Source organism: Carassius carassius, chromosome 23 (assembly GCF_963082965.1).
Source record: "Carassius carassius chromosome 23, fCarCar2.1, whole genome shotgun sequence".
Taxonomy (NCBI): Eukaryota; Metazoa; Chordata; class Actinopteri; order Cypriniformes; family Cyprinidae; genus Carassius; species Carassius carassius.
Window position 1 is genome coordinate 19,417,472 of NC_081777.1, and position 24,645 is coordinate 19,442,116.

Below are 24,645 nucleotides of genomic sequence, written 5' to 3' on the forward strand. Positions count from 1 at the left end.
AGCTAAAATGATGGTTTTCTAACAATCACTCTACCTGCCTGCTGTTGCTCAGACAAACTGATTTATACCATTGCATAGGCTATTATAACGTTTTTATGCAAATTAACCTGGAATAGGGTAAATAGATTTAAGCATTCATCACCGTGCAGTTGGCTGTTGTCCTCACTGTCCACGGTCTTTAACAGGACTTCTGTTTCCTGCTGTCAACCCGTGCTGGAGGGCTTGGCATTAACCTAGCTTCTGCCGACACAGTGGTTATCTTTGACTCGGACTGGAACCCACAAAATGATCTTCAAGCCCAGGCAAGAGCCCACAGGATTGGCCAGAAAAAGCAAGTAAGTAGAGCACAAATGTTTGACCTGATGTGTAGCCGCACATACTTCTGGAGGAGTATGAGAGAGTGTCATAAATAGCATATGTAGACTGCAATTAAAATATATGTTTGCATAGGTGAATATCTATCGTCTGGTCACAAAAGGCACAGTGGAGGAAGACATTATTGAAAGGGCCAAAAAGAAGATGGTACTAGACCATCTTGTGATTCAGAGGATGGACACCACTGGGCGAACCGTTCTGGATAACAGCTCCGGAAATTCAAAGTGAGAACCTAGAATATTAAGTAGGAAAAAAATGACATTTCTCTTGTCAGAATGTTGTTTTAAGCATGTATTAAACTCCTGTGTGTTGTCTCCAGTTCAAACCCCTTCGGTAAAGAAGAACTGACGGCAATCTTGAAGTTCGGAGCAGAGGATCTGTTTAAGGAACCTGAGGGAGAGGAATCCGAACCACAGGAAATGGACATTGATGAGATCTTGCGGCTTGCTGAAACCAGAGAGAGCGATCAAGGATCTAGTGCTACAGACGAGCTTCTGTCACAGTTTAAGGTACTCAAGAGTCTGTCCAATCTTTTAAAAAGTAGCATATTTTCTCCTGAGCCTTGGCCCAGCATGAACTGTGTGTTTCCCTTCTGATAGTTTGCTAACTTCACCATGGATGAAACCACACCAGATCTTGAGGAGAAGCCTATACGCGACTGGGATGACATCATCCCAGAGGAGCAGCGGCGGAAGGTGGAGGAAGAGCAGAAGCAGAAGGAGATGGAAGACATCTACATGCTGCCCAGAAGCAGATCTAAAAAGAGGGTAAGGAAGTGCTTCTAGGTTACCTGAAGTGGTTACTGCCTGTAATTTCATTAGCGGTCGACTGATTTAGATTTTTTGAAAGCCGATGCCGATATCTTGGAAAACAGGATGGCCGATATAAAGCTGATGTAATTTTATTTATATGAATTAATGTTTAAGAAATTGAAGTAATTTGAAAATGGATTAAAAAAATACTTTGTATACAATATAACATTGTTTAGATGACAATTTTTTTTCACAAATAAATAAATATTTAATTAAAATATAATTAACAAGTAAGTAAATACTGTAACCAAAAGGGCACTCACGGGGTCGTCCTTAGCTGTCGCGGGGCCCGGTGCGGGGTAGGGAGCAGGGCCCCCACCTCGTGCAGAGAACACGTGATCAGGCAAATTTACAAATGCACACTTCACAAGATCTCACAGCTGGATTCGACTAAGTTTGCAAGGTTTGTGAAATTATATTCGTTAGTCATTAAAAGATTTGTTTAAATTTGCTATGAATGCTGATGGCAAACGAGAAAGTATTATGACATTTGCCTTTCTATTCCTAATGATATAAAAGCAATCGTTATAATACTTTTTTGTATACATTTTATTTTCTTTGTTTAACAGTTGTAGCTGATTATTAGACAGACTTCTATCCATATTAAATGACGACAGCGAACGAGGGAGAATGTGAGCACTGCATGTGCAGACCCTGCTGTTCTACACGCCGTCAAAATAAAAGTCGCGCCTCAAAAACATCAGCCAAACAGAAAAAATTGTCGACCGATGCCGATACTTGAAAAATGGCAAATATCGGCCGATATATTTGCCTTGGCGATATATCGACCGACCACTAATTTTCATGTACTGTTCAGGCTTGTGCCAGCTCAAATTGAGTATGATTTTCCTGAAAACACAGTAGTGGAGTATATAGTGTAAGCTAGGTAAATAAAAAATGGGCAATATTTTACCAAAAATAAAAATGTGGGCTTTGGGCTGACATACTTTGACAATTCAGCACACACAAACAATTATTCTTTTCAAAAGTAATTTTACAAAATATTTATATTTCAAATAAATGTTGTTCTTTTTTAATATTCTGTTTATAACAAGAAAAAAAATCTAAAAATTACTGTTTCCAGAAAAAAATATTAAGCAGCTCAACTGCTTTAAAAAAAAACATTGAAATGGAAAACACATTAAATTTGAATGCTATTTCACAATTATTAATTTTACTATATTTTGGATCTAATAAATACGGTCTTGTTGAGCTTAAGATACTTATTTAAAAATATATATATATATTTTATAGAAAGGCTTAAAATGATTTTCAGCTCTATAAACAGATATGATTCATTTATCAGCATGCATTTCTACTATACGTGTGTATCAGTAATATAAATGTACATAGCATACTGTGAAGTGCTCCCTGTGGCTTTTCAGCACTTTTATCCTCTCCTTGAGCTGGATCCATAATATCTTGCGCAGGCTGTAATAACTCATTAGATTTTATAGCCACACGCTGCATTCCCATGTGATGGCAGCACATGTACAAGTATGCGGCATCATAGCTTTTGGAAATGAGTCATTAAGTTTTACAGAGCAGTGGACTCCCCAGCGATAAGGCCATGTGTGTCACATGCTCATTACTCTTGCTTTACACCTGTGATGATTTAATCCAGACCAGAACAGAGACGTCCACAAAATATTCAGTGAAAACACTGTTTTAATATTCCTAAAAATGGTTTTGTTTATCTATGCATGGGGAGAATTAAAAAAAAAAAAAACATTCTGCAAGGATTTGTCCATAGCGCATTTTTGTAAAAGCTGTATTGTGGTGATTTTAGGCGCAGGCCAATGACAGCGACAGTGACGTGGGATCCAAACTGAAGCACAGATCCTCAGGTTCAGACAGTGAAACAGATGATAGTGAGGATGACAAACGGCCCAAGCGAAGAGGCAGGCCGAGGGCTCGCAAAAACAATGTGGAGGGATTTACTGACGCAGAGATCCGCAGGTAATTTCACTTAACATCCACTTACTAATTTAAAAAGGGCTTGGCTGTAAACATTTCATTTACTTAATGGTCTATTTATTGCAGGTTTATAAAAGCATACAAGAAATTTGGAGCTCCACTTGAGAGGTAAGAAATACAGTGATCAGAAGTGTTATTTTTTTGTTGCAATTCCAAATTTTGTATTCTATATAAAGGAATAGGTTATTCTGAAATGAAAAGTACAGTAATATTAATTTATAGCACTTTTCACGATGCAAATCGTTGCAAAGCAGCTTTACAGAAAAATAAAGTTTCTACAGTAGATTTAGTATTTTTGGGTGAACCATGTCTTTAATAATTATGTTTTTAGTTATCTTTTTAATGATGTAGTCCAGTGAGAAGCAGTACTGAACAAGGTTATGTTAGTATTATTTATATACTATTATAATATTTATTAACATTTTGATTTATATTCCATTGCTATACCTTTTGATTTTGTAATTTTTTGAGTTTTTGCTTTTTTTATGATAATATATATATATATATACATATATTTATGTAGCTTTCATTTACACTATTTCAGTTTTAGTATTTTAACTTAAAATTTTAAGTTGTTGACCTGTTTGTTTTCCATCTAATATTCATATTTTTTTTATTCTTATTTTTTTTTTACTTTTATTTTTAATTAGTTTAACATACAAGATTCACAATCACAATAAATATAGAACAATTTTAACAGGAAGGGATAGAACAAATCATACATTTAACATATACATATCAAACGTATGCTACAGCGTGTACAGTTGTATACTTGCACATCTTTGTTAACACATATAAACCAATATAAATAAATACACCTGTATATACATATGCGCATATACACGGATATATTTGTACATTCATCCACAGTATATGTAAGTTCTTCCATTAACAGGATTTCTTCAATTATGCCAAACCATTGTTTACAATTCAAAGTAATATTTTTAAGCCAATTCCTAGTTAAAGTCTTTTTACAAGCCACAAGAAGAATCTTACATAAATATTGGTCGCTTTTAGGTACTATGCCTTTAATATTTCCCATAAATAAAAACCAAGAGGTTCTTAATATTCAGTTTTTAATTCAGCTTTATTTCAATTAACAGAAACTATTTTTAATAATTTTTTAATTAACAGCAACAATATGCAGTCCATTTAACAGTAGTACTGAACCGGTTCTGGTGTTTTGTACAGGCTGGAGGCGATTGCCCGTGACTCTGAGCTGGTGGATAAGTCCGTTGCAGACCTGAAGAGACTGGGGGAACTGGTGCACAACACCTGTGTGACTGCTGTACAGGAGCATGAGGAGCACATCAAAGAAAACCCTGTGGAAGGTGTGTGAAGGTTAACAGCAGTGCTGAGTTTCCCTTGTCTTAAAATCATCTTTAATTTGTATTATATTTGTGTTGCAGCTAAAGGCCCGGGGAAAAGACGAGGAATTAACATAAAGATCTCTGGAGTTCAGGTCAATGCTAAGTCTATTATCCAGCACGAAGAGGAGTTTGAACCGCTTCATAAAGCTGTGCCTTCAAATCCTGCTGAAAGAAACAAGTGAGTCCTAATGAAAGCTAGATTATAGATTCTTTTTCATAATATAGGACACAGTTGAGTTGCTACAGTTGCTGGGTGGAGATTTAATCAAGCCACTTGAATATGATTTGATAGGCTTATTGGGGAACTTCAGTTTCAGTCAGTTCAAATAAATATACATTCCAGGGTGGTGCACCATAATGTCTTTTAAACCCAAGTTCAATTGAGGCTATTGAATTGAGGAGAAAACACAATCTAGAATTTAAGGAGGTAGAATTAGAAAAAAATCTGATAGCTGCACTGCATGTAGATTTTAATCATTTAGAATTCAGTATTATAATTATTTGACTTAGTACATTTTAAATGCATATAATCAGTTATCAAATAATTCTTCAGTTTGCTCAGTATTATATAATCAATAAATGTTTAAGTTGCCAAAATGTATAAAGTTGTCTGAATATTATGTGGTAAAGTTGGACTATATTGAAAATATGTAAACCGTTGAGGAAAATGGGCATAATCCAAATCTAATCTGATTTTCTCTGCTGTATCACTTTACATTTTCTGTCAAATTCCTCTTTATGATTTAAATTCTGGTTGCATTGAATGCATTTTTGAAGGTTTTGATAATGAAGTTTTTCCAACACTGATCCATTTATAAACGAGGAATAAAATGGGACTGAAAAGAGTCAGTGAAATTTTCCATTCGGCTAGATTTCAGCTGACCTGTCGGGTGAAGACTCCACACTTTGACGTAGACTGGGATATTCATGATGACACACAGCTGTTACTGGGTATCTACGAACACGGCTACGCCAACTGGGACCTGATCAAGACCGATCCTGATCTCAAACTTTCTGAGAAGGTACATTATTAAGTCAAGTTATTGCTCGCTCGCAGTTAAATAAGCAGCATCAACAATGTGCAGGTTTGCCTTGTTTGACCTCAAATGTCCTGTTGTCTTTATTTATAGATTCTCCTAGATGACCCTGATAAGAAACCTCAGGCAAAGCAGTTACAGATGCGAGCAGACTACTTGCTTAAGATGCTGAAGAAGGAGAATGAAAGCCAAGATGCTGCTAAAACAGGAGATGAGGTAAGGATTGTGGGTGTTTCAGGTTTGCAGGTTTTTAGACTTGCGCCACCTAGTGGTTTGGAGCAATAGAAGATCTTAAAGTGGTGGTAATGATTAAATTAAAAACATTTTGGTGGCCATACACCATTTTGGGCCGGCAGCTTTAAGCAAAAAATGTGACATTTTGAAAAATAGGTGGTCTTATCGTGTACTGAAGATCAGTTTCAGCCAATATATTTAATGGTATTTCTTTTTCATTCTTTTTTATCTTCTCACCACCCAGACTAAACCCAGAAAGAGGAAACCTCGAACGAAGAACAAGGCCCCCAACAATGATCTGGTCAATGAAATCACCTCTCCTCGTCTCTCCGACAACCTGTCAGAAGAGGGAGAGGTGAAGGTTTGTTCCTTTTATTCCATCGTGTCACCGATTTAAAGAAACCGATTTGTTAATGTAGAGATGTAAAGACATCGAATCCACAGCACTAACCAGTTAGGCTGCATATTTACAATTCTCTCGTTTTCCAGGACGACGGAGCTGAAAAATCACCCACAAAGAAGAAACAGAAAAAGGATAACAAAGAGAACAAAGAAAAAACAGGAACTCCTAAAAAAGAGAAGGAGGGGGACAAAGACAAAAAGCGTTCCAGATCCAAAAAAGAGAAGGTATTTTATATGGCAGTATTATGTTTCAGCATGAGAACATTTCCTTTAGAAACTTGGACTTAAGAGTTATGTTTCACTGTCATCCTGTGCACAATATGGTTGTTAGTTTCTTAGATCAACAGGTTGACTCAAACTCATGATTTAGTCTTAAATGCAGTTAAATTCTCTGTGTTATTATAACTATAAAAGCATTAGTTTGTCTGTTTTTGAGAATTAGATCATTTTTTTAAATCCAAGCTGGATTAGACTAAATCTGTACATGACCGTGTTATACCATGTGTCAGTGTGCTTCTCAACTTTTCACATTTTCAGGCTAAACCAGGAGGAAAAGGGAAGAAAGCTCAAGGCCCTGTGCACATCACTGCAGGAAGTGAGCCTGTACCAATTGGAGAGGAAGATGATGAGCTGGACCAGGAGACATTCAGTATTGTGAGTGTTAAAATTCTCATTTTTAATCTTCCCTTTACTAGTGTGATGTACACAGAAGTATGTTGATAATGTGTGATGTGTATGCAGTGTAAGGAGCGGATGAGGCCGGTGAAGAAGGCCCTGAAGCAGTTAGATAAGCCAGACGAGGGGCTGTCCGTGCAGGAGCAGCTGCAGCACACTCGTACCTGCCTGCTGAAGATCGGAGACCGCATCACAGAGTGCCTTAAATCATACAGCGACCCAGAGCATCTCAAGACCTGGCGCAGGTATCTCAACTACACATTACACATCTGATTTCAAGAGTTCCCATTAGATTCGAACAGTATATTCAACCCCGCTTTTTTTAATTTGTCAGAAACCTCTGGATTTTTGTTTCTAAATTTACTGAGTTTGGGGCCCGGAAACTGCACAAGCTGTATAAGATGGCTCAAAAGAAGCGCTCCCAGGAAGAAGAGGTAAGCAGATCTTAAATTCACAGTTCTGAACGACATTGTTCTCCTCATGGACCGCTTACTCACTTCCTCCTCTTACAGAAAGAGCAAAAGAAGAAAGATGATCCTGCCAAGAAAAAACCCTTCAGACCAGAACCGTCTGGATCTAGTCGGGACTCTGCAGGAACCCAGCATGCACCCAAACCCCATCCTCCGGTCAGCCATCCGTCTGGACCTCCCCCTCACGCCCACCATAGAGAGTACAACCAGCCCAATAAAAGACACTTTCCTAATGACGGTGAGAGATGCAACAATCCATCAAGTGTCACCGTTTTGGGGTCCAAACACTCTTATCGGATCAGAAAAACAAACACAGATAATTGCACTCACATTGTGCTGTAGAACTATTAAACCAGGACCCTATGATGTCTGTGATGCGGAACCAAGTCATAAAAATGAATTTGTCAAAGTTTGTATGGATAAAAATCAAAAGTAGGTCAATACAGTTAAATCAAAAGACGATATGGACTAGTGTCTGTGAATATTAAGCCGCAAAAAGAATATGAATATGAATCCTGCATGTTCTGAATGTCCCTGTGAATGAACGACGAAGATGCATGGTTTCATTTATGCAGCGTGTTTTCAGCCTCTGCTGCCTCAATATGTGAGTACATGAACACATGCCCTGAGAGCCACTTCATGAGGATTTGACCATTTCTTTTGAGGAAAAACTATAGTTATATCGTATACAATCAGAAACTTGGTCTTCATAGCAACAAAGCAAGTCAAAATAAAAGTTTGATTAACTTGAAGAAACTGTGACAAATATATTACTTAATGTAATGATAGTCTTACTAATACTAATAGTAATTTAAAAAAAAAAAGTAATATTTACCAGAAATAAAAAAAATATTCAACAGAATTTATTTAGCCTAAAAATTGAAATACACAACACAGTATTTCAGAAAAAATAAAATAATAATAATAATAAATGTTTTTATATATAAGATCAATTAATTAGAGATGCTTTTGATTATTACATTTTAATGGTAACATGAAATAGAATCCAGAAAAATAATGGACAACAGTTAAAATTTTAACAGTTTGGTTAAAATAGGACTGAATTTGAGAAAAAAATTACAAATTTCTTGGGACCTTTAATATGTCGTTTTTGTTAAACTAATAATAAATTGTGTAGGTTTCATGAATTCAATTAATTAGACATGCTTTTTGAATAATAACATTTTAATTTATTTAATTTACTTAATAATAAAAAAAAACGGATTTCATAAGGCCGTACTAACAGACTAGTGCTCATAAATGTCTTCTGAGAAAGTGTTCTCAATAAAAATGGAGTAGAGGCTTGGACCCACAAACCGTATAGCTACATCACATAGCTACTATAATTCTGGTTTTGATGTCGGATAATTTTTGTACAATCAAAAAAAATGCCATTTACAATTTCCTTTGGTCTCGTTTGGTATCTTTTAACAGACAGGGGAGACTGGCAAAGGGACCGGAAGTACAGCTACCCAGGTAACAGCAATCAGCCCTGGCAAGGGGATCGGCATCACCCGTATGACACTCACCGGTACAAGGACCATCATTACGGTGACCGCCGTCCTCACGGTGACTACCGCAGCTCAGGAAGTTACCGTAACAGCGGCTCCCCTCGCAAACGACCCTATGAGTATGGGAATGATAGAGATCACCGTGGCCATCGAGACTATTATGACAGGTGAGCAAGAGTGGCTTTTTATTAAATCTGTTAACGTTTACGAGCTATCCTCATACCCAAAACTGTGTTGTTGTGTGTAGAGCTGTAGGACTAATGTTTAGCTTCTTGTTTTCAGACATCCAGACCCCAAGAGAAGGCGTTCTGATGAATACCGCTCCCCGAACTATCACCCAGGTGGAGGAGGGCATCCACAGGACTTCAGAAGGATGCCGGACCACAGGGGACCCCCTGGAAACCATGGCCCCATGGGGCCCGATCACTACCGACCCTTCCACCCTGACAAACCCCCGTCCCTGATTGACCCCCGTTCCCCTCAGTCTCAGAAATCCCCCCTTGAGCCCATCTCACCTTCTATGGAAAGAACTGTGGAGCAGAAACCTGTGACGGACTTTAATTGGAACAACAGGAAGACGTGAGGTGAATACTTGCTTAGTGCAGAGACGCTCTGTACTGCAAAAAGGATGTGACTGAAAAGCAACCTAGGAAATAAATGGAGCCTCCACCAAACTCCTGTTTATTGCCACTGTGTCCTCTGCTCTCTTCTAGGATTCACAGCCAGGTTAAGTCTGCCATTTTGGACTGAGGAGACACAACAAAGCGTGGTTAGTCCTATGGACTATGATTGAACTTGAGAAAGTGTTCAAGTACGCCTAAGTTAGAAAGTGCCTCATGTATTTGGTTTTTGTTGAGTCATTAGCAGAAAGGGACTATCCCCAAAGCAAACTTTTCTTTGATGTTCATGTCTTTTTGTTTCGTGTTATTTTGGTTTGTGCAAAAAAGGATTATTTCATGAAATTAGCCTTTGTGGGAGGAGAAAAAGGAATCGTTTTAATTGCACCTTTAGATGTTGATTCCTATTTTTGTTGGGCTATTTGAAACTGTCGCTTTTGCTTTCCTAAATGCCCAGACCGTATGATCGTATGTCATTTTGAGGAAAGAAAATCAAGTAATTACTTGTACATTTTTTTCTTGTGTGATGAGCAACAACCGCAACAATTACTGGAATTGTTGTTTTTTTATTTTTTCGCTAAATGAGTCTTCGCTATTGCAGACCCGCCATTTGTTAATATTGCCATGTTGGAGGACAGTAGCCTTGTTTAAAAAACAAAGAAGGAAAAAAAGGCTAAACAGTATTCAGGGTCCATGTAGACCTTGTCAGAACACTAGATAATCATAACACTTAAGCTATCTTTGTTTTTATTTTCTTATATCTGTAACACTTGGCACCACTTAAGTCCACTTTATGGTCAGTGCTTGTACTGTTGCATCTTTTTATTGCACTAAAAGGACAGTACTTGCTCGATTTTGAGTATGTAGTAATGGGTAGACATTATCCGAATCTGATTTTCATGTTTCGTTGAGTTGTTTTCTCAGTGTAAGTGTGCTGAAACGCTGATAATGTTGACCTTTAAGTAGAAATGTGAGTTCTGTATGAATGTTTCAGGAGTGGGCAGGTGTCACAAGCTATTTTTGGTAAACCAGATTTTGTGCCAAAGCATTGACAGACTGGCAAGCTGGTAGACACTGTTCATTGATTGTTTATTTGATGTGTTTTTACATCTGTGCCTTATTCTTGTGTAGATTCAAACACCGGGTTGGTATAAGGATGTTGAGCGGTCGAAAATGACGCAGTATTATGCTGTTGTGTACAATTTCAAAACATTCGCCAAGATGGAGTTTTAATTTGGGTGCATGTAAAGCCAGCTCTGGTGAGTTGGGGGGACAATGTGGTGTGCTCAATCCCGAAAGATCCTGGTGTCTGGACTCAGAGAGCAGGTGAGCTGATGAAATGTGGACACGTCTGCGATGGAATACTGAAGATGTGTTACTTCTTTCCCACCCAAGCTCCTGCTCCCACTCGGCAGACGTGTTGAGGTTCGAAACAAGCCAATTTAAAGTAATTTATATTTGTGAAAAGCCACTGTTCAGATTAATTGTACTGTACATATGTTTATAGACCTATATGTATTAAACTTTCCTACATCATGGACAATCTGTTTTTGTTCTTGAGTGATAATTAAAACTAATTGCGGCTTTTAGAACTAGTTTTATGCAAACTATGTCAACTGCAAGTTGACCAGCTTGGATTTATTTCATTCATTTCCATTCATTTAATGTGATATTTAGGAAGAATCCTCTAAATTATAAAATTGTGTCCAAAGTTGGAAACCCCAGGCTTCGTCAGATATAACCTACATGAAACACACATTTTAGAATCATAGTGACGGATTGGATCATGTAACACGTTATAAAAACCTTCAAAGATTTTTGCTCTGTCTTTTTGTTTAAAATTTGTAATTTTTATAATAAGTGGGGAAAGTACATTTGACTAGAATATTTGTGGTTCACAGAGCAAAAGTTATAATAGGGCTCGAAAATGGTAATGTAAAGACAGGATCATGGCTGTGGTCTAAAGATGGTTCAGAATATTGAGTTTACTTTTTGTACCATTAGGTGGCAGTCTTAGCTCAACGTACTCGCATTACGTCTGTGGTGAAGTCAAAAAAAAGGAAATCGGCTGAATACAAAAACCCAAACATCAAAAATATATCAACATGACACTTTATTTTTTCTTTAATAAATACTTTACAGTATTTACAGGTGGTGTGTGGCACCGCTTTAGTCCTACATACAAAAACAGACTAAGCTGTCTGGTATCTCCCATTCAACGTTAATACATTTGAAAATGTTATCATACAGTTTAATTTTTTATAGCATTACAAGTTTGATAACCTCTTTCACCATCAAGTTAAAACCAAGTAAGAGCTAGGTTAAAGAGAATAAAAACATAAAGTGCTTTTGTAATAACACATGAACACCGCAAGTCACACGTTTCCTACTTTGTATTTACTTAAAGGACATGATGTCTGTTTTACTCTGGTTCCAAATTAGATTGTAAGTCCCTTATCGTATTGTTTTCTGGTGCTTGTGTACATATCCCTTTACATTTAAAGGTACATTTGACCAAACCCTATGATGTACCAAAAAATCAGCACAAAATATTATTTACTAAATCACACAAACTTATATACATGTCACATTACACATATAAACCCGAAAAGCACTGACAACACAAGCACACTGAAACACAAAAATCATTACAATCATTTTGCATGCTTTTAAAAGTCTCTTTAAAGCCATGAACTGCACCTACAACACAACTTTCTTAGCAGTAGTAAGGCTCGCAAAACTTTACAGTGTAAGAATAAATTACTGTGAAGTCTCTCAGAGGATTCTTTGTGCATAATTAATATCTAAGCCATATTTTCATAGTCCAAACTTTTTACTAAGAGAAAACAAACACTGATAAGTGACAGCTGTGAATGATGTTCTTAGAAGAAATGGGACATGATGATGATGAAGTTACATGGGCTTAATCTTCCATAAAAGCCTTTCCAACAGTCTCTAGACATGGCCTATAAAACTATTAGGCTGCCAAGGGTGCAGTTTCACTCTTCAAAATAGTGGTGCTATGTATCGTGTGACTTCAGCTCGCCAATATTACTACTGCTATTTACAATACTGAGTGCCAGTAATCCTGAGCCTGCTAATGGCTGAAGAGCAAATGCCCCCATTTCAAATGTTATAAGAAATGCATGGCAGATGTTCTCATAAGCTCCTGCACTGGTCCATCCACCACACTGTAGTTAGCAGCACCTTCCAATATTATACACAATCAGGACATCTGGTTTGAGCCCAAATACTTAAGTAAACCACAAAAGGTCCCATGAGAAAGCGAGAGAGAGAGAAAATTCAGCTGTTTGGGAAATTGTTGGCACCATGGCTTGTTCTTTGGCAAAACGCCTCGCCATAAATTCACAGATCTACAGAGTCGTGAGTTAAACGGGGCCTACAGCACAGCCACGTCGACACCCTTTTGAAATGGAGAGCAAGGCATTGCTCTTTAAGAAGCAGTAAGGATGACTGATGGATCTACCTTGTGGGTCCCATCTCAAACTGCAAACATTGTATGGAGGAACTTGGCTCTCTCCTGGATATATACATTGATGGTAATGCTACCTACTGCAAACTGACATGAATATTTTTCCACGAACGTGTATATTTGAAGCAAGTGTGTTCAGAGACAACTCTTTCTTGGGCTATACCATTGTATGACGTGGATGTTTTACTCCATGGCTTTTACTTTTTTTTACTTATTCTCTGTAGTTGTTCAGGCTGATTTTGAAAACCCTATTTGACAATGGAGGGAATTCAATAAATATTTTCCAAAATTATAACACCTAAGCAGTATGGGTGTAGTTTAAAGTCTGTTTGACACAATGGCTGACACCCTTTTTTATATGAAATGTAGCAAAGAGCTCTTGGCAGGCAGTAAAACTTATTACTGACCCATGAACCACCACACCAGAGCTATATTAGGACCCTGGGTGCAATATACAGATACCATGAAACACTTCACACATACACACACACACACACAAAATAACACATCTTTCTTTTGCACACACACATAAACAAACTATACAAAAGGCCTGATGTTATGGCCTGTTAATCTCTGTAGACAACATGACTTATTAGTCTGATATGGCCTTGGCCAGGGGGTTTTCTCTAGAAAGCTAACATTTTTCTGAAGCTGGAGCTTCTTCAAAGAGAAAACTCCTGCCGTCCCTCCAGCATTTGGAAACATTAATTAAATCTCCTGTCATGTCCTCTTGCCTGACTCCGGGAGACATACTTCACCTCTCACTTGGCATCAAGTGAACTGAAGAACATCTCCAAGCTCTTCTTTCTGCAAAGGATCATCCCCCTCTCACTCCTGTCAGTGGCACGTCACCCTGGTGGGAACAAGGGTGGTTTAATCTGACTCAGGTCTCGGGACCTCTCAGCGCTGCGTTCTCTGTCATGAAGCAGTTGTGAGATCAGCAGGATGACCACAGAGACCAGGAACGCTTCTGCTCTGGCCTGATGAATGAACGTACGTGATGATGATGAGAGATGAGTCCATGGTGTGACACAAGACACACAAGAGTGAAAACCCTCAGCAGAAGCTCAGGCTCTAGCTGAGAAGCCCAGCTTCTGGTAGATGGAACACAACACGGTGAGAGCAGCATTTCACATGCATACAGCATCTTACAACCATCTAACAAGGATGTCCAATGAGGACTACAGGCGAATGGAAAACGAGCCAGTCCACAGCTGTATGACAACAAGGCTGATGAGGATTAGGACACTAAAACCCCATTTTTCTGAGGCAGAGTTGAATATTGTATTCTTTTCAAAGAGGTGATACTTGTCTTTGTTGGAGTGGAGCATTTTAACATCCTCAAAGGCGTAGTAGGCCGCCAGAGTGAAGTTGATGTCCCCAGAAGATAGCAGGTCAAAAACACAGGATTGGAAGTACAAATCCTCAACTGGTAGACGTTCTTTGCACTTGGCCATGGCTGACTGGTATGTGAAGCCATTAATAGGAGCACCTGGCCGCCCCCTGCCTAAGACTTGGCTCTCTGCCGCTCGTGCTCTGAAGCTCCTGAAGTCTATTCGCTGGTTTGCAGGGCAACCATGCAGGCAGAGGTAAAGATCCTGGTTGTCCTGGTCCTCCACCGAATTCACAACCTCCTCTGGCATCCGCACCGCAAAGGTGAGGTAGCGGCCAACCTGCCGAACTACAATAGTGGTGCCGATATAGCGTGCCTGGATCTCCACGTGTTGTCCAGGCACCTTCTCTACTATGCGTAAGGTGTTGGCCCCATGGCGGTCGCCTCCGTTCTTTGAACCATCAGCAAATGCAGCAGGAAGCTCGTCGGTCTCCGCATGGTACATCTTCTGGTCTACACATTCTTGAAAGTTCTTGAAGATGATTGTTAGCTGTGGTAAAAGTGAGAGTGAGAACAAGTGAGAACAGTATTCAAGATCAATGATGGTCTTGGACATCAATACTTTAAAACAAAACAATTCTCTGGGGGAAAAGATGGCAAGAAAACATTTTAAGTGCACAGAGTTTTGATGTTGAAAATGCTATATTTGTTCAATCAAAACCAGCCAAGAAACAGCAACCACAGACATAAAGTGTTTTATGCACCACTGCATATGGCAAAAGATGGTGACTAAGTACTGAATTCTGCATAACCGAGCCTTGTCTGTATAAAACCAGAGGACTGTGTAGTGCAGACCCTCCAAGCCCAGAAGCTTTCGTAATGTCACATTTCAGCAGCAGCAGCTCAAGATACAGGGGGCCAATGTAAACGCACTCGGGAGAAACACAGGTCCAGTCTATGTTACAGCAGGCCTCAGTATGCAGACACAAAGACAATCCATTCATGCTGCTCAGAGCCTGCCTGTGAACCCCAGATTCAGCTCCAGGGAGTGGACTTGCGCCAACTAGAGAGCACAGCCTGCACAGAGGCTAATTAGAGAAGGCTGCTCCTACCTCTGACTCCTCCAGTAAGCTGCCATTAGGAGGCCAATGGACTGCTGACACATATGTGACCTCGAGATGTCCAGGCTGCTCTGATCTCGCAAATGATGCATATGAGTGTGTACATGTGTGTCTATGTCTGGAGACTCAGTTAAACCAAATAACCCTATAATAACTAATGGTGCAATGATCTACCTCCTGTTAGCACCACCCTAGTTTTTCGCAGGACAGCGAGAGCTCGTTTAAAGCAAAGGGTCTATCAATAAAAAAGGGATGTCTTGTTTGCACAGGTGCCATCTGCCTGCAGACCTGTTTGCGCATTTATCCAATCTGAATGGCCTCTGAGCCACTGTCATTTATTCAAAAACAGTCAGTTTAACAAAAATATCACGATCCCTTTCCCTCCAACAAGAAAGAACTGTGGGTCCATCTACTTAATGGGGAATCATTAGAGGTTTTTTCGATGGCGGAAAATTGCTCTGTTTCCTAATGTGACTGAGTACAAAGTTCTTGTGTTTTTCTGCCACAAGGAAAAACTCTGAAAAACATTCAACCCTGGTCACACAATTCCAGCAGCCAAAAGCACATCAGACATAGTGAAATTAGCATTCGGCAATCGGACAAATAAACTTGAAGTCCTGTGTTTTCACCTTAGGCTCCACAGCTGGCCAATTCTAAGGCAGCTCCCCAGTTTGACCAATGGGCCGTAAAGCAAAACAATGATAATTTATGAGGTATGAGGGCCAACTAATGCAGAGAAAATATCAGCAGCTTCCTGTATGGACCGAGCACTTAGTTAAAACAACAAGACTCCTAAATCACACAAACAATGGCAAGGGCTGCCACAGATATAGTAGCATTAGTTCTGACTGTCTGAAAAAAATGAAGGCACTGGAGTCTGCTAACATTCTAATTTATTACTTCTCTTTTTTTGTTGGCATTTCTTTAAAAAAAAAAAAAACATGATCAGACTTTCGCTAATTGTCTTATCTCGTCTTCATCTTACTTGGAACAGATCCAAATGCTAACTACATTCTGCAATTACAAAGTCTGCTTTCTCTTCCCACTGGTAAAACCACACTTTTACCATTAACCACTTCCATGCTGAAGCCGTTCCTTAAAAGGTTGATGAAATGAAACCGAGGCTGATGCTGAAATTACTTTTACTTGTTTTTTATGTGAGGTACAAAATATTGTTACCTTGCTAGTAGCCGTAGCAGAAGATCCAGGCACAACAGGAGTGTTCGTAACCTGCACAGACAGGTACTTATTGTGAATCAGTGGCCAGGCACCCTCAACTTTACAGGTCTGAAAGTCATCGTTGAATGTTCGGAGATGTGGGTCCCCAAAAAAGCCACAGTGAGTGTAATTTGGTGGCGCGGCATTACGTGGTAGACTCCGCTCGTAATGGCACACTTCTGGCCTGTCGGAGGGAATGTTGACATCCGGTGGTGCCTGGACTGGGGGTGGGGGTGTGCGGTCACGAGGCTGGGTAGTGGGACCTTCTTTGGAGCAGTTGTGTTGGCTCATAAGATCCTCTATACCATGTTGGGCTGAATGGTAGGCCAGGTCACCCCGGCACGTACGGGCAGTGCGACGGACACAGTTGTTATACGCTCGCAGCGCAGTGCAGAACTCCTCTTCTGGGCCAGAGCTGGAGGTGGAGGCCCAGAACTCAGAGTTACACTTGAGGATCTTACACTGCAGAGTTGCTGTAAAGTCAAAAGAGAGATAGCATAAACACACTGTCATGGTCAAACCAAGTTTACAGAAAGCTGAAATGCAATAAGCATCAACCAGAGTAGCTGACAAAACTGATTAAGCTTTTAAACTGAAAAGTAACAGTTAAAATAAAAACAAAAGGCTTTTGAGAAAAGGTGTCGTAAAATATCAACATCCTTTACATTTTTATTCAAGAATAGCCCATTTTCATTTCTTACAGTTAATTTTACACCCTCCTTGCACTTTTTATACACATTTCATTTAGGAATGCGTTTTATTCTGATTATGTCAGTTATGTTCATGAATGCCAGTTGCTCAATTATCTCATAACAACACATGAATTCTCTCATCATCTGGACAAAGTGAGGCTTTAATTCCATCAGTAATAAAAAACAATGACAAAAAAAAAAAAACATTCCAACCAGTTTCCAAGTTTCTGTGTTTTGCCAACTTCCATCAAGTCTAAATGCTCTAAATGCTTTATAAAGCAAAGCTATTGTCGTCTTGTTGCCTTTTCAAAAATAAATTCAACAAAAAAACATTCAAGTAGGCCAATCAACGTTTGTTGATTTTATGTGAAATTCAAAATGTTAATGGGATATTCTGATTACGTCTGTGTCACAGGGGAGAAAAGTTCAACACTTAAGTTCTATTGTAATACAAAACGTAAAGCAATAAGCATCTAAATAGGCATCGTTACAAAGTAATGAACTCTCGACAGGCTTATCTAACTTCATTACTTCAACGTGTATGACATCACTTTATATTAGTAAACGGGCTGTATGCTTTATCAAAAAATGACTGATTCCAAGATCCCAGTTGGATATCTAGCATTTCAAACTGTTTAAGGTGAAACATATATTAATAGCAATTAAAGACAAATGGGAAGGAAGCCTTCGAACTGACAATCACACCAGCAAAAGTCTATTATTTAGAAGTGCTAATCATCTCATATCAAATTCACACTCATTCACACCTTGTGCTGTCTCTTTGCATTGCTAATCGCAGATCGCGGGGGTGCTTTTGAGTAAAGCACAGTGGGTGTCAGTGACTGAGGGCAAATGCACATCTGAAAAAATTCACTTAGGGCTTTAACAGAAGGGGGTAGCTGTTTGTGTGTGTGTGTGTGTGTGTGTGTGTGTGTGTGTGTGTGTGTGTGTGTGTGTGTGTATGTGTGTGTCTGTGGGAGGGTGAAGTCCTAGGACTCTGAATGAAGACAATGCAATTTGTCATTGAGAAGAAACCAGCAGAGTCATAAATTAGCCCTGTGTAAAGGGATTAGGTAGAGTTTCATCAGCCATGCAGGGCAGGAGGGAAGGGGGCTAAGGACTGCCTTAAAGAAACAGGATCTCTGTAGAGAGACTGGCTCCAGGACCAATGGGCGGAAACACAGAGTAGGTCTCACCATTCCACAGGTCAAACTGGATATGAGATAGCCACCTGTCCAGAGCAAAAGGCCGTAATCAAAGGCAAAAGCAATTTCAAGCACATTCCCCCTTCTCGGATTACAAGATCTGAATTAAAATCTGAAGGCTTTTCAGTCATGTGGTTTTTCACTCTTTTCGTTTGATAAAATGCAAGGACATGCCAAAACTACACACAACTTTGTTTCCAAATGATCATGCAACAATCTTTGTTGTCTATCCACCTACCAGCTACAAAGGGCATTTATCATCCATCTGATAAGAGACAATAGGCTCATTTAAGATGTCAACAACTAGTGCTTGCACGATTGCCTTTTGTCTGGTGTTAAATAACTTGAAAGAAGATGCGACACAGGGTATAAAAATCAAACTGCACACTACTTACAGCTGACCAGAGCCTTGGCAGAAAATGAGATACAAGAATTAGGAATTGCACTTTTACTTTTATTAGACATTAGTTAGTTGAGCTGTATATATACATATATAAACCGAAAACAAAAACAACAAAAAAAAAACCGGCTGGCTGATCTTTTACATCTGTTAACTAATGACTCATGCAGTCATTCGCGCGGTTGTGATTTTTTAAAAGTGGAACGTAGGCATATTTTTACGTTTGCACGTGACTGTTTTGAACCCGTGTTTCCCCTGTGTCCGACCCGTATCCGACACAGTTGGATATTTTTCACCCGTTTCAGCCAAATTTGCGGGTCACCCGTCGGGTACCCGAACCCGTGCAGGACTCTATGCCACAGTGTATACTGGGAACATAAGTGTTAAATTCCTACTGTGGACATCAAAATATTAGGCTACAGTTCATCTGTAAACACATATAGTGTAATGCAGACAGAGATAATGTCTGTGATCCTACAATACCACACTTCAAAGTTTCCTACAACTTTTCACTGTAAAATCCTACCTAACACAGAACTGTACATTCAGATGTGTTATGTGAATTTAAACATACACATATCTATTTAAAATACAGACAACTTCTGCCATTTTTAGATTTTAAATAAGATTAACGTTCCATTTAAGAACTTTCAAGTTTTTTTTTTTTTGTACTTTTGAAGACGGTCTTCACGCGTTTTAAAAGGCTTTGCAGTGTGTGTGAAATGGTTTTTGGAAATGTTGCCCTCACAAGCCCAGCGAAGGCATGTAATAGGCTAGATGTGGAGGGTTCGCTTCCCCTCCCCCAAACACGAGAGCACGTCTCCGGCAGAGCTGTGGGAAACACTGCGGTAGTGCAGCACAATCGAACCGAACCTTCGGATGACCACGCTCTCATCGCACGGCTTTACCAATGGCTCAAAACAAATAAATTAATCACTCGCGCTATGCAAACATACTTTTTGTTCGTATCTTTTTAACGCGAAAAAGTTTAGATGGAAAGTAACACCTTTATCTTAAATGTATTATGTGTAGCGTAAACCTGAAAGTTATAAACAACATTATTCAAGCGTGCATAATGAAGGAACGCACACTGACATGAATTAGAAGATAAATAGCCTAACTTTTACTAGACATAACTGGGTCATGACTAAACAAAATACACCCAACTGCGTTTAATTTGCTGCTAAGTAACAAACCATGCTTTTGTCTGCGTTATTTTAACATATTTAACTGCTTTGGGTGTTTGTTGTTTTGTAGAGACTATGTTGCATCATTGCTTCGATAAATCAATTCCAAATAAACATCTTTATTTCCAGTCCTAAAACTCGAATTAGATTATCCATGATAAATGTTGTTCTTACCTGCTGGAAACAGACAGAGAAACACAACAACGAACTGGCAGACTTGTAGCGCCGATGGTGCTGCTCCTTTCCCCATAACCATCCATCCAGCACGGGACAGCGCTCCTCTCCTCTCCCTGTTTACACCAGCAATGTGAGGAAAGGCGGATTAGAGCAATGCTGCAACTTTCCGTTTGATTAAATTGCTGGAGAACCGCAACACAACGAAGTCATGCCGCCCGCCCTTCCGTCGGACAAATATCGCTGCTTTTTTGTCAGGTATTCTCAGTGTTCACACATTCCCAACCCTCATTAGAAACGTGCATCGATCTTCCAGTTCGCTAGTGTCAAGAGGGTGCAGCCTACACTGCGAGGTGCACCAATAAGAAGTCACTGTTTCGCCACCAACCCCTCACTAGTTTCAAGTTACGCCTGAGCTTTGAAAAGTACTTCACGCGTTTGCAATGTAGGCTGCGAACTCATGAAAGTGAACACATTGTTACTTTTTAATAAATTACTAAAGTGAATACGTTCCTGTGCAGCTGTATGTATCCTCAGTTCGGAGAGAATCAAAAGGGGGCTGAAAATGTATTTAAATCAAGTTCTAAAATTACTATGGTAATTAATTAGCGTTTACTTGTCTTATAGAAAAATTCACCAATTAGCCTGACCATTTAATCCCATTTGTCATCCCAATAATTGATGTATTGCAAAGTTGTTCACTATAAATGAAAGTAGGCTACAGACTGTCTTGTTTAGATTTTTGCATGGCTAGTGTGAATAGTCACATGTCCAGATTTAGTATACATAATAATTAAGCGTCCATTATAAATGTATCCAAGACAGATTGCTCTGTCTCATATAAATCATAATCACAATAAGTGTTAGTGAACACAGTACAGTTGAAAAAGGGGTCATACAGGCAAACTGAACATTTGCAAATACATATGAATTCATTCTTTTAGGCCTATATTAAGAATACAATGTTACTATATTGTTGTCACTACTTGCAATCTGAAATAAAACATACTTTCAATAACAATTTATTTTTTTAAACATGATAAAAAGTTTCATTAGACTGTCCAAGTAGTTAAATATACATGCTTGTATAGCGGATGGGATATAGCAGGTCCAATCCTAGTCATAAAGGGCCAAAGTCCTGCAGAGTTTAGCTCTAATTCGTCCCAATATACATGCCTAGAAGATTCTAGTAATTCTGAAGACCTTGATTTCTTTGGTTCAGGTCTTTAAAGGGTTAGTTCACCCAAGAATGAAAATTCATCCATATTCTACTCACCATCGAAGCATCCTAGATGTATGTGAGATTCTTCCTTCAGAATAATCAAATTAGAGTTATATTAAAAATGTCCTTGCTTTTCCAAGCCTTCCAATGGGGGTAAGCGGGTGTTTGTTGTCAACATTTCAGAAGACGTGAAATGAAGTGCGCGCATCTGTAATAAAATGTCCTTCACTTGGCTCTGGGGGGTGATTAAAGGCCCCCTGTAGTGAAACCATGCATTTTTGTAAGATAAATATACAGATTTCAAATGTAATGAACACTTTTTTCACACGTCTGCTGACTGTTGGGAACTCGAAGATGTGCAGGCAGATTTCGAAATAAGCCAAGAGGAGATTGGGTGTCCTTTGCAAAAATAAGGAAACTTTGTTTCCTTTGCTCCTACATTTCCCAGAGGCATGTGTGCATGACGCATACATCGTCGATCTTATGCCTTCAAGTCTTCCGGTTTCCCACAGTCAGCAGAAGTGAGAAAAAAAAGTGTTTATTACATTTGAAATCTGTATATTTATCTTACAAAAACGCATGGATTTGCTACAGGGGGCCTTTATTCACCCCCCCCCCCTCCCCCGGAGCCGTGTGAGGGACATTTTATTACAGATGCGCGCACTTTATTTCACGTCTTCTGAACTGTTGACAACAAACACCCGCTTACCCCCGTTGAAAGGCTTGGAAGAGCAAGGACATTTTTTAATGACTTCAATTGGGTTATTCTGAAAGAAGAAAGTCACATACACATAGGATTCTTCGAGGGTGAGTAGAAGATGGACAAATTTTCATTCTTGGGTGAACTAACCCTTTAATTGGGGATGGAGCTAAACTCTGCAGGACAGTAGCCCCCCCATCAGGAGCAGACTGGATGGACACCCCTGTGTTACATAGCCTATTCATTTAAATGCCAAAGAGAGAATCAGTTTCTGATTAAAACTGAATTTGGAATTTATGCTTTATTTAGCAGACTGAATTTAGGAAGAAATCAGAAAGGACAGATGCTGTCCAAACCTTCAAATTAAAAATGGAAGAGAATCCCATACCGCCCACAATTAATTGGAATGGTATAATGTATGATCACCTGTTCCATAGTGTTCTGTCTCTGTCAATGTAAATGCATCCGCCTAAGCATCGGCATACATAATCAATGCCTAGGACTTTTAAAACATCTAGCCAATATGTGATGTGACACCAGTTGAGAGATTTAACAAGCTTATGTCAATGCATTTGCTTCATTAAATCACCCTGACAGATTACCTTAACAAGATGCACTGCTATAAAACGTGAACTATTTATATAATGCATAATCATACTAGGACTTCTTTTTTGTTTGTGTGAACATATGAGATGAAGGATGAATAAGACTTGCCCATCTATAAAATAAAAAAGCTATTAAAGTATCATTAAAGTACTATTAAAGTAACAAACAATCTGATCATAAATGTCTTGTTGAGATTTTCACAGGCCAAGGTAACCAAAAGGTCCTAAAGAAAAGAAGGGAATGTTGATTTGTTATAGGGCAGGCTATATGGTGTTGTTTTTAGTGGTCAGCTGTTGCAGTCCAACAGATGGCGCTTGCACAGTGGTTGAGAATGAATGATATCTCCAGAGATGCGTCCTCATGTATAAGGTTTTTTTAAGAAACATATTATTTACAGTTCAACTGTGATGTCTTCATTTTCTTTTGAGATTAGAGAAAATTAAATGGAGGTACATTAAACCAAAACGTAACATTATGATACCTTATCCTTAATGATGGTGTTGTGAACCCAACACAAATGTTCTCTAACCATTTGTGAGTTTAATTGATCATTAACAGCCTGTCTATGATTTCTAGTGCGACAGAGGCTAAAATAATTTTTTTTAGAGATAGCACTCATTAGTGACAGAAGCTGTGCATGACATCTAAAAATCCCGTTCTCCCTTTCTTCTGTCCTAATTAATGCAAAAATGTAAATTAGTCCTGTTATTAAACATAATCCTTATATCTAGATCAGCACTGAAGACGAAGAACTGTACTAGCTACAGTGTAATGCAGACTTTTAAGTCAAAAACTACAAGAGACTGCAATATAATGTTCTCTGTGCCATTTAAGAGAGTGTTCACTGTTTAAGTAGCTAACCACTGCATACTGTTTGAGATGAATCAACGTTATCTGTCAAGAAATCAACCAGAACCCACCTTTTTGAATGCATGGAGCTCTTCGACACTTTTGGGTCGAGTTTCTTTGCAGAACCGGGATGAAGCTTGCCTGTCGAATCCGGACTGAAGCGCGAACAGGCGTGCTTTGTACCAGTAATCCGAAATACTTATTTAAGTCTATACATCGTTGTAAAACTAAAGGTTAAGCTCTCCTGTCGTCCCTGCATGATTTCCCTTGTTTATTAGCTGTTTATTATTTTAAAGGCAAGATAGTTTTTTTTTTTATCTAAACGCTGCTAATCTGCTTGCGGTGTCTGATGTTATTTTCATCATCGGTGTCGTGATCTGGAAATGAAGGTACGATCCGTCAACCAGTTTATCGAGACACACACGATAAAAAAGAAAACCTCGGAAATGTTTTCGAATCGATAGTGTTCTTCATTTTGCCGTGGTATTCCCAGGATTCCTCCGTGGCTCTCAGGACTTGAGTAGGAAGAGCCCTCGGGGCAGCAGTGTTGATAGCGCTGGCTCGTTTCCTCGCCTCAGTGTTGTGAAATGACGAGTTTGAAAGTGTGAGGCACAATGATCAGCGCTGCAGTCTCCAACTCCCCACACTGTCATAGTCAACACGGGCTTATGTCTGTTAAACCAAGCTTTATGATTAACGGTAAGATTATAATGTATCTGGATTAGCAAACACATTTTGTTTAAACATTTTTAGTCTATAATTTAGTGTGTGTGTGTGTGTGTGTGTGTGTGTGTGTGTGTCTCAACATCTAGATATAATTACCATACCTATCTACTACAACTTGAAGTAGCCTAGTTAACTACTCCACTACTTATCCATAAACTGTGTTAATTAGCCTAATGGTGTGCTGTTACTACTGGATGTACTTTAATAATAGCCTAATACAAAACATAGACATTTACATT

The 24,645-nt window shown here is 39.0% G+C and overlaps 2 protein-coding genes across 8 annotated transcripts in view; one reads left to right on the forward strand and one right to left on the reverse strand.

The window, feature by feature from the left end:
- Positions 1-11,023, forward strand: part of chd2 (chromodomain helicase DNA binding protein 2) — a 33,160-nt gene extending 22,137 nt beyond the window's left edge. For 6 of the 7 annotated variants that reach the window (XM_059506404.1, XM_059506406.1, XM_059506407.1 and 3 more), the window contains 18 exons: positions 186-335; positions 451-599; positions 695-884; positions 975-1,142; positions 2,977-3,146; positions 3,231-3,272; positions 4,356-4,495; positions 4,574-4,712; positions 5,406-5,556; positions 5,665-5,787; positions 6,050-6,166; positions 6,295-6,432; positions 6,745-6,861; positions 6,949-7,127; positions 7,217-7,316; positions 7,395-7,590; positions 8,787-9,030; positions 9,146-11,023. In XM_059506404.1, the coding sequence (XP_059362387.1) occupies positions 186-335; positions 451-599; positions 695-884; positions 975-1,142; positions 2,977-3,146; positions 3,231-3,272; positions 4,356-4,495; positions 4,574-4,712; positions 5,406-5,556; positions 5,665-5,787; positions 6,050-6,166; positions 6,295-6,432; positions 6,745-6,861; positions 6,949-7,127; positions 7,217-7,316; positions 7,395-7,590; positions 8,787-9,030; positions 9,146-9,446 (2,814 nt within the window). In that variant the 3' untranslated portion in view covers positions 9,447-11,023. Of the gene's footprint in view, positions 1-185; positions 336-450; positions 600-694; positions 885-974; positions 1,143-1,441; positions 1,591-2,976; positions 3,147-3,230; positions 3,273-4,355; positions 4,496-4,573; positions 4,713-5,405; positions 5,557-5,664; positions 5,788-6,049; positions 6,167-6,294; positions 6,433-6,744; positions 6,862-6,948; positions 7,128-7,216; positions 7,317-7,394; positions 7,591-8,786; positions 9,031-9,145 lie in introns of those variants that run through there. The other variant, XR_009423173.1, reaches the window with a different exon arrangement.
- A 553-nt stretch (positions 11,024-11,576) lies between these two features.
- LOC132101445 (repulsive guidance molecule A-like) lies at positions 11,577-24,243 on the reverse strand. The gene is made up of 4 exons (XM_059506410.1): positions 23,752-24,243; positions 20,304-20,419; positions 16,607-17,118; positions 11,577-14,856 (listed from the first exon to the last, which is right to left on the reverse strand). Exons 1-4 carry the CDS (start codon positions 23,763-23,765, stop codon positions 14,155-14,157), a joined length of 1,344 nt encoding a protein of 447 aa, XP_059362393.1. The 5' UTR covers positions 23,766-24,243; the 3' UTR covers positions 11,577-14,154.
- Between the last annotated feature and the right edge of the window lie 402 nt (positions 24,244-24,645).

Bases quoted from the DNA above. Each gene is read 5' to 3' on its own strand.
- LOC132101445 (XM_059506410.1), bottom strand. The intron at 17,119-20,303 runs GTAAGAACAACA...TTGACTTTACAG, and splicing joins TCTCTGTCTGTTTCCAGCAG to CAACTCTGCAGTGTAAGATC. The intron at 14,857-16,606 runs GTAACAATATTT...CTTTTACCACAG, and splicing joins CTGCTACGGCTACTAGCAAG to CTAACAATCATCTTCAAGAA.